Source organism: Anopheles maculipalpis, chromosome 2RL (assembly GCF_943734695.1).
Source record: "Anopheles maculipalpis chromosome 2RL, idAnoMacuDA_375_x, whole genome shotgun sequence".
Lineage (NCBI taxonomy): Eukaryota > Metazoa > Arthropoda > Insecta > Diptera > Culicidae > Anopheles > Anopheles maculipalpis.
Genome location: NC_064871.1, coordinates 56525807 through 56538713, shown reverse-complemented (window position 1 = coordinate 56538713; position 12907 = coordinate 56525807). Strand labels below are relative to the sequence as shown.

The window sequence follows — 12907 nt, the reverse complement described above, 5'->3', positions numbered from 1 at the left end:
CCATTGGGTCTCTGAAATATGTTGTTTTCGAAACATTTCACCAAGTGTTTTGAAACATTTCAATGCAAACATTTCGAAATATTTGTTTAGGCTAAAGGAAAGATTCATCGAATCACGTTTACCTTTCCTTTTTGAAAAAATTGCATTATTAACCATTGCTAAGGCTCTTTTCAATACTAATTACAAAAACCTTAGTAGTGCTTTAGTTGGTGGATTTAGATCGATTTTGTCAATAGGGGTACTGCAAATATAGTATAATTTATTGAAATATCTCTTCATTTAAAATAACCAAGTATGGCGTATTACGGTTTTTTTCCACCAGTATGCGTAAGCAATATAATAGATTATAGTGCTCGTTATATTAACAGCTGACGCTTGTTAATTTTGACGCATGTTTTACATCATCATCATGTTAGTCAACAAGCTATACCATACCCAAATCATGGTATTTAAAACATACGGCCTAATAGTTTGCTATGATTTGTATGAATTCAACATTTTTGTATCATTCAAATCAAACCTCAACCTATACTAAATATGCAAATACGTAGCCCCATTCTCCTTTACAAAAATGATTCATTTCTCATCAATGTTCTAATCCATTACAAATTCCTTCATCTCAATACGCTTTGCTTCTGACGCTTATAGTACAGTGTGTGTAAAGACATTTCAAGCCTTCAATGGTTGGTCAAACGTCCTCCGATTAGCGGGCAGCTACTGTAGAGTGGTGTAGATCCAGCCATAGCAAAAATGTAATAAATTAATCAAACCAAATTGCAAATATTCACGCCATTTAGCAGGAATTCAATCCAGATAACAATTTTGCCACCAAGTCAAGCCGATTCACATTCGAACCACAACCACAGCGTGTCATAGAGCATTTGTCGAGCTATGTTGCTGCCAGACTAGTGCAGAACAATCGAGAATAGTCCCTGTCTAGCCGGAGAAGCCCAACAGATATATTGACCAAAGTGCGAAATTGCAGAGCATGGACATGAATAAATATGTGCGCGTTGATATGTCGCCGTCGTCATTGTCGTATACTTTGGCCCTGTAGTCACTACTATGCTCCGTTATCACAGAATGTGTTAAGGAATGATGTTTCTCTCTAAGGTGGTTTGGTAAGAGAGGCCCAACAATACCACGGTTCTACGGTTGTTGGTGCGAAAATGGTGAAAATGAAAGGCTATCTGCAAATTTGCAACGTATACAAATTTTGCGTCAACTAGGAAACTTTACTGCTAGCATTGGTATGCTTTCGTCAGCAATGTGTTAGTATTGTTCGCATCTAATCCTTCTGGACGTAGCTATAGCATTATCAATATGGAGGTACCACATGGTAGGATTCTATATATTCAGCCATTTGAATGTATCATGTGTGAATCATGTGTGATAGAAGAGCATTGCTCGTATATTTACGTGTAAATCTTAGTCATGATTAAAATACGACCAATACAATATCATTTGAGATATTCCATCATTTAGAAAAAAAAACAAAAGAAAAACATTGTAACTCCTTCTGATGTACTGAATGCCAAGAGTTTTTTCTCAAAGTCTACCATCTCTCCCAGAAACAAACTACACATGAGACTAGCTAGCATGCCGAAAGTGCATTCTGCGCCAAACATTCTTCAGATAACAATAGTTTGCTTTCCGTCACGATTTTCAAGAAAACCGAGCTAGGATAGCCAGCATAAACGGTCTCGCTTTAAATTCAATTAAATTTAATCAAATGTAATAAGGAATGTTGTTTTTCTGGTTACATTAAATTGGTTAGACCTTCCGTCGATTTCCCCTGCTGTAGCCATAGTTCAATATAAACGATTCAAATTAAGCAGCACAAACGAACCTAGCACAGAAAAGAACACACGAACACTGGGTCGTCGTACTTCAATAGTTGGTTCGCATTGTTTTCGATATCAGTAATCTTCAGTATGTATAGTGATTTATTAGTTTTTGTGAGGGGAGAGCTATCCTCGAAAAGTACATGAATGAAATGAGCTAACTGCAACTGATGAGTAGAAACAATTACAGGGACAACTATTCAATGCATACGTTTTCAGAAAAATAATTTCCTTTTTAGAAATCCATTTGAGAGAAGTACATATAGTGGCAGTATTTTTACACACAATATTCAAAAAATGGTTTGACGTAGAGTTCATCTTGCAATAGGCTAGTAGGTAGTGATGAGATTGCGCTGATGGTTTCTGGGTAGACGAGCTGCTTTACAGTAATTATGATTATACGCTTTTGGAAGCGAAAACGTCTGAAAATGTCGAGAAACCATAACACATAGTTTCACGTGTGGGTAACAAATTTCGAAAACGGCATGAAATCAAATTAGTCATTTTCACGAGACCAAGCTGCTTACCAGTTCGTTAGATATGTTTGGTAGATACGATGGCGATAGCCATCCGCGTGACGATTTGAGTAGCTGCAAGCGTAGCACGGTGAATCTGGGAAGAAACCGCAAGCACAGATTGTTTTTGTGCTCTTAGTTGACATGTCTCCCGATCGCTGTGTACTATGTGTGTATGTTTTCTTTCTTTTTTTTTTGGCTTTACTGTTTTCTACACGACGTTCAACGCATTACATACGCTTTTTAGATGAAGAATAAATCCAAAGACGTTGATGAAAGTGGAATACTTGTTTGACTGTTTATAACATTCTTTGGCAGAAAACACAAGATTCTGCTGTAAATGCCGCGTCGTTTACCTTTAGTGTACCGAACATGCCGCCAGACGCTTGAAGTCGGTGCAGAGAGTATCTGCAAATATCGTTCCGCATTGCACTACGCACGAAGGAGGGAATGAATGAATTAAACAATATTTCACTGTCGGTAGGATTTAGATATCGCTTACGGCTACAAACTAGATCAATCTTAGTCTTCCTGTCACTGGGCAATAATCGGGTTTGATTGTGTCCTGTATTTCCTTTGGTACTCGGTATGTATTTCATTGACTCCAATGAACCGGTTACTAAACGTTCCGATCTTTGAATGCGAATATGAGCTCATGATGTTTTGAAACTAAAACACAATAAATCCTAGAACAAATACACATGACAATTAAACTAACACAGAAAAGCATTACCATTATAAATGCATGTGACACGATCGTTTAGCACATGTTTGTTAGCACCATAAAATACTCTCTCAATATCTTAACAATATAATAAAAAATAATTCAATAAACAACTATTAACAAACCATATTTCTCTTTTCTCTTTCTCTCTTTCTGCTTTTCTTTACAGAACTCAACAGCCCGTGAAACAGCTTTTACATAGTAGTATGCAATTTATATGTTTTGATGAGCTGACTTAAATTTGTGCTTGGAAGCTTGAGTTTCGATTTTCGTCAACTGTACGTTTTGTTTTGCCGCTCGCCTACTACCCTTTAGCTATAGAGCCAAACAGCTTCGTCATTGGCAGACATATATAGGAAAATAGCAGGAAACCAAAGCTAAAGCATTATCCGCCAAAACCGACAACATCTGCAGCAGCTTACCATCGAAGGTCTAACGGAACCGTACATGCTCTGATAAGTTCGAATTTGCATTGCATTTCGGTAGCTCTTGGAACGAGCTGTTAGTATACTTAGTTCGAGGCAAGATACAGAAACGCACCTTACACCATTGAACGTGCATAGAACATTCACGATACCTTTAACCTGTCGCGATTCGTAATCAACTCTAAGTGCTCTTGGCGATCGCGTATTGATACTTCAGTCTTATGGTCGAAACATCGCTAACACCATTCAATAAACAACGTTGGTGATAAAATCCACAATCCATCAGTAGTAGCAGCACGTTCATTCTTAGATCGAAACAGCCACAAATCATTGATCGTTGGGCGACGGGATTCCGTGGTTACGTGGCTAAAATCGACGGCTGTAGCTGCACACTTTTATGTGATATATTCTTGTATATTTACGCTACCAATCGACAAACGCACGTAGCTGAACACTACTGGTGCAGCCAACGAAAGGACTCTGTTTGGCCAACTCATTTTAATTGTCATATTCGCTTGCAAGTTTCTAGATCAGTTAGATCAATCCAAAGACAAAAGCTAACCATTCACCATGACTATGAGTACAAATAACTGTGAAAGCATGACATCATACTTCACCAATTCCTATATGAACTCGGACATGCATGGCCACTACCCGGGGACGGGAGTGGACGGTCTGGACACGAGTCAACAGATGTACAACCATCACAACCAAACCCACGCAAACCAGGCAAATATGCCGCCATATCCGCGGTTTCCTCCATACGATCGCATGGGTTACTATCAGCAGACGATGGACCCGGCCGGGTACGCGCGAGCGGATAGTCCATCGAGTCAGGTGGGTGGCGTGATACCTCCTCAGACGAACGGCAATCCTTTACAGCAGACGCAAGTACAACCCCAACAACAGCAACCCATCGTTTATGCGAGCTGTAAATTGCAGGCTGCCGTGGGCAACGGACCGCCAGGGCTCGGTACGTACGGAACGGAAAATGGATCTCCGCCGCTGGAGCAGATGGGGCATCACATGGGCACTGCACAAATGACAATACCTCAACATCATATGGGACATTCGCAAGGACAGGTAAATCGCATCGTATCGCATTAACTAATGTTAGATTCAATTGCATACTTTTTCTTTAACATTATATTTCAAATATTAGTTGAATGATTGCAATAACAGTGTGTGTATCCACTGTGTATCCAGTTCAATAGCAATTTCAAATCTTGATTAGTGTTTGAATCTCACAACTTACCTGAGTCTGAAGATTGAATTTTACAAAGCTTGTTAAGCTTTCGCTCAATTCAACTCAATTGGAACAGCCCCAGTACTGCCACAGCTAGAACATTGAAACAAGTATATTCTTTACTATTCATTCGTTTCTTACTAATTCTAATTTGCAATTTGATTTCCCAGGATTGTTATCCCGAACAAGTACATCAAAACCCACAGCATATGGGAATGTATACCAACACTGGGGGCGGTCCGCCGGGTGTTCCACAGCAACCGCCAAATATGATGCATCAGCAACCTCCTCAGCTACACCAAGGACAACAAGCTCCGCCAAACAGTCAGAACGCTAGCTCTGGTCTTCAGTCACCGCTGTACCCTTGGATGAGGAGTCAATTTGGTAAGCTATTTGAACCTGCGTACATTAAACATTGACAAACAACAATTTAAATGTAAAGCACCCGTTTTTATTGATGCTCTGCTAGTTTTTTTTTGTACGCAGTTTTTATCATCAAAATTGTTATTTTAGATTAAATTATTTCAATGATTTCCATTGAGCTATTTTAGTACGTCACATATGTAAGCAATCTTCATGAAATCTTACTCAATTCAGTTTGACATTTCGTGCAATCTTTACGTTTCGTTTGGTAGAAAAAGAAAACTTTAGAGTAATTTTTAAAAAGTAAGTAAATGAATAAAAAGTAAGTTAAAAAATCATAGAACAATATTCATCTCAGCTGTAAATGTGTCCGTAGGATTTGACAATAAACGTATGAAACTGTGAGGCGCACATAAATAGCTCCCAAGCATTGCTGGGCAACGAGATTGATGAAACGACATTAATTTTAATTTCATTTCATTTCATGCACACGGTTCAGTTCCGTTTTGCCCACAGGTTCCGCTGTTTCGAAAGCGTCTTTCCTTCTATCTGTTTGTCGAAGAAACGTTTTACTTTGCTCAGCTCGCTGATGATTTGTTTTATTTCCTTTCTTTTGTGAACCTGCTGCTGCGGGATTTAAAATTTTGATGCGCGGTTAGCATGAAAGATATTTGCACCTTTACACTTTAATATTATTATAATGGCTCTTGGTGCTGCACGCTGCGTTTGGCAATTATATTTTGAAGAGCAAAATCAAAAGCTGTGAACCAAAAATCGAACCACTGTGGTATTGCTGCTAGTAGCAAACGTTGTGTTATTATAGTCGATAATTTCTATAATCGAGGAGACTAAAGCTACGTTTTGCTTGTACGCCATTCTTTGCCCTCGCACACAAATAACGAAATGTGTAATAGACTTCAGAGCACATTTGGAGGAAAGTGGTGAATGTCAACAGGTAATCGGTCGAATTATTTTTCGATTACATCGCCAGCGAGAAGGGTCGAGCCATTTTGTGCGATCTAGCCGTAGCCAATTTTTAGCTCAATCAACAAACCAGTACGTAGGTCGTGTGTGCGTCAAATACATTGCGTCAAAATGGCCTCCTAATGATTTTTTAATTTTATGCTTCACAATCGTCCATCTTCTTTGGCCACGAACTGCCCCACCGAGCTGCCAAGAAAGCAGATCATCATTAGGCGGCTTTTGCCGTGCGAACGCGTACCAAGTAGTTATTATGTATTTTGTTGTGGAACCACTGATGGTTTTTGATTGACAGGTTTTAATTCCATTGCGGCGGTACACTCTAAATACATTAATGATAATTCTCGTTTCCTAGTGTCGTTATTGGTACACGGTACAGGGTACACGAACGAAGGAGCGGATCACCTGAAACGAAACAAATAATTCCAACATTAATCATCGAGCTAGTCGCTCAGTAGCTACACACATGTTTGTAAATTAATGATAATTATTGAAGTATACAATAAAATGGAGGAAAAATAAAATGGTTGCAAGCAAGTGGGACTAGCTGCTAGATTCAAAAGTTTAAGAAGAGCCAAAAGAAGCCATCTTTTTTCAGCAAATTTTTTACTTCTTTGAAAAGCGTAAAGTCAAATTAAAAATCGGTCCGTAAGACATGCAATGGAACCTACAAAATCAACACAATATAAGACAGTAAGGCTTAGTGGGCTCATGGTGAGAAAGACTACAAAAAAAGATGAATGCTTTTTATGTGTTTAAGGTTGATCGAATTCGCTGTTTAGCGTACGATCACAATGAACGAGTTAATTTTTATTTGTCACTCATAGCTATATTATTTTACACATATTCAGCTACGAGTATAATTAAATCCAGACAGCTAATAGTAGAACAATTTTGAAAACCAACATTTGTACTCACTGAAACTAGATATCTGTTAAAGGACCAGTGTGTATCTGCAAAAAAAGTGAAAGTAAAAGCTGACTGACTTCGGACTGACTGAGCTGACCAGCCTTCAGATTACCACAGTGCTTTCCGAACATTGAAGACCAAATCCTTTCTAACAAAACCAGCGGGATACAATTGGGCTGCAATGTGTGTTCAGGCAATATTCCGTCACTTTCACTGGTGTGGTCGTAGGATATTCTTGCAGTTTTATTGCGTCTACCAACTCGGTAGGATTTTGGACAAACCTTTTTGGCATGCTGCGCCATCCTACGGCTCATGATATGTGCTCTACTTTTACCAGTTCAATGCAAATTACTCGCCCAGATTGGTGTACGGCCATGCAACGGAAGGTTCCTTTCTGCACAGAACATGTCAATTCGATTCGGAATGTAGTTCGGCATTTCTATCTGTGCCTTTGATTGTGGAATTTACCTCGCTTACCTTCTGTTTTGGCTTTTCCCCATTCAACCCGACAGAGTTGACAAGGGTGCAGGTCTTGTGGATGTGTGTTTTTACTTGCGTCTTCATTTTCGTTACGATTTATGGCGTTATTTACGGCTTTGTGTATCGGTCATTGCAAATCGCTGGACATTTGCACATGCAAAGCATGAGTTGCAGCGCGCGCTATTGAAGTCAAACTGTAAACATGGCGCATCATATTCACGTTTTACGCAAGAAACATCCTCTCTTCTTCTTCTTCTTCTTCTTCTTCTTGGCTTAACACGATCTACTAGAACACACCGGCCATATAATGGCTTACTAGACTTGCCGATATCACGTAGTAGGATAGTCAGTACTTGCTGGATGGGACTTGAATCCCGATGCTGCCTTATGAAGACATACCTTCGTATGACGTATGAAACATATTCAACGTAATATGATACTCAGGCCAATAGGTTTAAGTACTTGTTAAACGAAAGTATTGCTCAAAGTTGCATTATAATTATTGTTATGCCAGTGTTCGAAAAGTGTTAAGTTGAGCGTTTCGCAAACAGCCGTGAAATAATCCCAACCATTCGTCGTAAGATTACCTTCCTGGACGCGCTAGAGCAAAACAATGCCGACGCTTCTTCGAAGTGACCGGGACGTTTCCGTATTGCGCAACGAAGAAATCTTCCGACTGAAAGTCTTAAAAGCCCATCATCTCAAGCCAAAGCAATCAAGCTGCTCAGCAATGTTCGATGCGCTGCGACTGACAGTGGCCAGGACGAACAATCCGTCCACAGGATCATTACTCGCCATCTTTTCCACCACCTTTGGATATTGAGCGCCTGGAGCACAAAATCTCAAAGCCCAACAAAGTGAGCACTTGACTTGTATAAATAATTCATTTTCCTTCCAAATGTGATCAACATTCCGTACGGTAGGTAGCCTTTCCCAAACGATTTTCCTCGATACTGGGAACCGTGATGGCACATGGGTTTTCTTAGCTCATCAGATATTAGCATTGAACGAGGCGAGTTCCGGTGGGTAAAGCCGATGCCTTCCTGTGTGTAGGAGGAAGTTTGATGAAAAATCGCTTTTGATTGTGTTTCCGATGTTGATAAATGCCACCACGAGCGTCGATTATGGACGAAAAAAGCGACCATGCGTATGCGTGTAGAAGTGCGTGAAGCGTCACTTCGTTTTTCCACGCATGCATCGGAAGAACGGGCGTGGATATGGAATTTCACTTACAATGAAACCAAAGTCGAGGGTATCAACTACTTCCTGTAAGATTGAGTGCGGCAGAGCAGGAAGAAAGTGCGTCCAATCTTTTCTATGCGGTGCAACCTTATTCTTCGTTACGTTACGAAGAAGCCTAGCGGGCTCGCACACTTATCGATATTTTTCACTGTCACACTCCACCGTGTACCGCAGAACATGCACGAGAAAAAGGAGAAAAGAAAAGTGAAGCTGTGAAAGTATTTGAGAGATGTTTTTCATTTCCAAATGTTCGTCTGAACCACAAGAGATTTTTGCTCTCAGATCCTTCAGATCGTACTGTATCGGGCTGCCGAAGGCATCTTACCACGACGTGTTGTATTGGTTAAGAATCTTTCTTCAACTGTCAAAAGCACTTGCAATATTAAATTTTACCCATCAATGACACATCAGGATGGACAAACATTGTTTAACCGAACAACATTCCATCGTTATTCAATTGTTTAGAAGTTTTACTGCTAACTGCTCGTTCTATAAGTAGTTTAAGCTTGTTCCGTAGTTTATTCTGTAATAAAATGCTTTAATCTTTATTTCTCATAAGTTTAACTCATGTTGACATATGGTACTTTATTGCAAGCGCTAAGGTTTTCTTTACACAGCCACACCCTCGTTACGGGCTGAGAAAACTCAACAGTTTTGAGATGATTTAAAATATTACCCACTTGTTGCCCGAAACATTCCTTACGCCTTAGATTTAGTAATTGGTGCCGGTAAGAAAATGGTTCACTATGCAAAACGAAGCATACATTGGAGCCTTTAACAAAATAGTTTTTATCAACATTCGGCAAGTTTCACTTACTTTCAATAACATATAATTGTTGCATGTTTCACTTGTTGTTTGCTCTGAACAACAACATCATTCATCGCACAATACGGTTAAAACGTGTACATTTACCGAACAAAACAAATGTACATCCAGTTTATGAATTCAACGACGGTTAACCTCGTGCCTGAATATCCACTCACTGGTTAATACGCTTTTAATTACCCGTACGTGATTTCCATGGGAACAGCACAACGTGCAGCTAAACAACACAGTTAATGCCCGTGTCAGGCAAAACGGTTCCTCTCCTGTCCTCGATTATGATGTTATTAAATATTCATTTCTTGCTGTGCGGTTCGCTTTGCCGTGTTTGGGAGTTTGGTGGATGTTGATGGCTGGTAGATTTTCCGTTTATTTTATTTTTTTTTCCATTGCATTCCCTTCCCTTCCATGTGGATTTGCTAACCTGAGTCCAAAGCCAAAGCAGTCTGCTTCCGCAGTTTACTGAAATTGATTCAATACTTTGCTGAAAATCCCCTCTACATTTCTTTTAAGTTTCTCCCTAATTTCTTTGGAGAACATTTCGTGGCTAGTAATGTTTGCTTTTCCTGCCTTTATTCAATCAGTAACCCTCTACAATCATCGTCTGACTTTTGCTACATGCTTTCGTTTCCATCGCTAGTCATAGTGTAAATAGTATAGCTGGGTTTTCTATTGATTCTAACATGAATGAACAAAAACACAATATTCAAATAACAATAAATGAACCTTAAATGCGTTGCTCCAACGCTTATGTTGTACTGTTGCGTGTGTGTTTCTGACAGCATACAATATGCTTCCAAATCGCTATTGTCATCAGCATGTGGTAACAATGGAAGCTCGGTACAGGTTGATAGAAAGTTCCTTACGAAACAAACACCAGTTCACCTCACACGATACTGACGCAGCAGTTAATGTGGCACGAAGCCTGCTTTTTCCAAATTTTTACTTTGATTCAACGATACAGATCCCCTGATCTGAGAACTCATCCCCAAAATGGAGGAAAAAAGTTCCCTTTTCAAACCCTGACAGGTTAGAGCCTTGGGAAAGCACAAGACAACCGAAAGGCGGATAAAAAAAAAGTACTTAAGGATTCCGAAAACCAGCATTTTTCTTCCACGCACATCCTGTGAAAGAAAGCTGCGTACAAGAGATGAATAATAAGCACCTTTAGCAATACAAGCCCTGGGCTCAGGGTAAAGCGCCCTATCGATGTGTTCGTTATTCTAAGGACGCGCACACACGAATCCCAAACGAATGAGCGCTCGGTACGAGTCTAGTTGATGCACCCATATCAAAAGATTTGACAGCTGACTGGAGCAGAAACATGACCACCGCCATCACCACCAGCACCCGGACAGACAGTCTTTCTCCTTTTCTTTCCCCGCCAGTTACTAGTGAAATTCCGTGCTGAGCAAGAGGAGCTTGCTTTCTTTCGTTTTCTCCTTACACGAGCGATGGTTTCGGAATTTCGGAGGCTAATCGAAAGCACGGAGGAGCCTAGCATCGTTCGCTTCTTGCTTTGTTCAAACCGCACCGCCATCAGTAAGAGTATGGAAAAGATACAATTTAGTGAAAGGAAAACAAAAGAAAAACATAAGAAAACAGGATCTCTTGGTAAAGTTGGACGAAAAAAAAATAAATAAAAGTTTGCATCGAGAATGATGAGGGATTTCTTTTTTATATGTTGTTTTTATGGAGTGATTTTTCTTTTCTTTTTGTTGCGGATTCAAACAACAATTCACGATGAATTTGTATAACTACATCAAACAGTGCCTCCTATAATACAAATTTACGATAAGAATTGTACTCTTACAGTCTGTACAGTCTTATATGGATCAGTCGATACTGTAATAATACTTGTTTGGCTTTTGAGCACCTGCTGCTGCTATCATGGAACATTATACACCGAGTTAGAAGCGTAACTTTTGAAAAAGGAAGTCTTTCAAACGGCATCAAACGTTTTAAAGATTTTCCCCAGACAGTCCAGCTGAGAGTACTGAATATGCAACAACTGCAAAGTACTTAGAGGATAATTTGGCAGATATGTGAAAATTGTAAATTCTGATGTATTCAAAACCAACATTGAGGTGTTTTTAATGCCGGTTGATATGATATGATTTTACACATTATATAGGGGACAAAAAACCAGCACAGGTTGAAACTCTGTTCTGAGCTTGGCTGAACAAAACGATTACCATCTTCTCCACTACACTGTACACAGCTTGTTTAGAGAGACGATTTGTTTGAACTGAAAATCTCTATAAATAAATGAAAAAAATGACGGCTTGTAATTATAATGTCATTACGGCTACATCAATAGACTGCTACCCTGTTCTTTTACAGCAATAGCCAATGGAAGCATAGCTTCATGAATGACTCTGTGCACACTGATATTTAAGGAATAATAAATAGTTAGTAGTTCTTGCTCATTGGTAACTGCTTTTATAGTTGTTTCTATAGCTTTATAAAGATTTACCTTCAGTCGTCACACTTCTAAAACAATAATTTTTGAACTTCTTTTACATTTTCAGAACGGAAGCGTGGGCGACAGACATATACGCGTTATCAAACGCTGGAGTTGGAGAAGGAATTTCATTTCAATCGCTACCTAACACGACGACGAAGGATTGAAATCGCTCATGCACTGTGCTTAACCGAGCGTCAAATCAAGATCTGGTTTCAGAACCGACGGATGAAGTGGAAAAAAGAGAACAAAACCAAAGGTGAACCTGGTTCAGGCGATGAGAACGATATGACACCACCGCAGTCTCCGGCATAAAACCGGCCCAGTCTCATCGAGAATCCTTTAATGCCGTAGTAATTACTATCCCCCAGCAGCCGAACGCGGCCAGGGGTTTCGTGTGACCGCGTGCGAGCCGATTCTAGAACTCGAGTTCCTGCATTATTGAATTAAAGATCAAGGATCAAACATTTAAGTCTTCACAATGACATGGAATAGGACATGGTGTGTGTTTTAAGTGTGCATTAATATTCTTACGTTTGCTATTTCGTTAGTTAAACTTCAGTACGAGCACTTTATTGATCGATGGTTTACATTAACATTGGCTTTATGGTTTCGTAGTTCGAACCTATCTGAAACATTTACAATCTTGTTGTACTAGCGAATGTAAGTATCACATAAAGTAATCCTACAATGGAGCGATATGGCGATCAATCAAATTGTATTCGAAGCAGATAAACAATTAGGAATGTCAGGCAGCGATGTAACAAAAACAACTTATGTGACCTCAAACTTAATTTTAAAGACAAAACTACTGAACATAAGGATGGATTCCCAAAAGTAATTATGTAAAATGGTCTACAGACCGTTGTAATGCTACTTAGAAGTAAAATT

At 39.5% G+C, this 12907-nt stretch overlaps 2 protein-coding genes across 3 annotated transcripts in view; both read left to right on the top strand.

The window, feature by feature from the left end:
• The window catches only part of LOC126558262 (homeobox protein abdominal-A homolog), a 295819-nt gene that overhangs the window by 219226 nt on the left and 63686 nt on the right, over positions 1-12907 (top strand). The gene's annotated exons all lie outside the window — the stretch shown is intronic.
• LOC126558558 (homeotic protein antennapedia) lies at positions 3991-12369 on the top strand. Its single transcript, XM_050214591.1, has 3 exons — positions 3991-4591; positions 4925-5138; positions 12084-12369. Exons 1-3 carry the CDS (start codon positions 4079-4081, stop codon positions 12329-12331), a joined length of 975 nt encoding a protein of 324 aa, XP_050070548.1. The 5' UTR covers positions 3991-4078; the 3' UTR covers positions 12332-12369.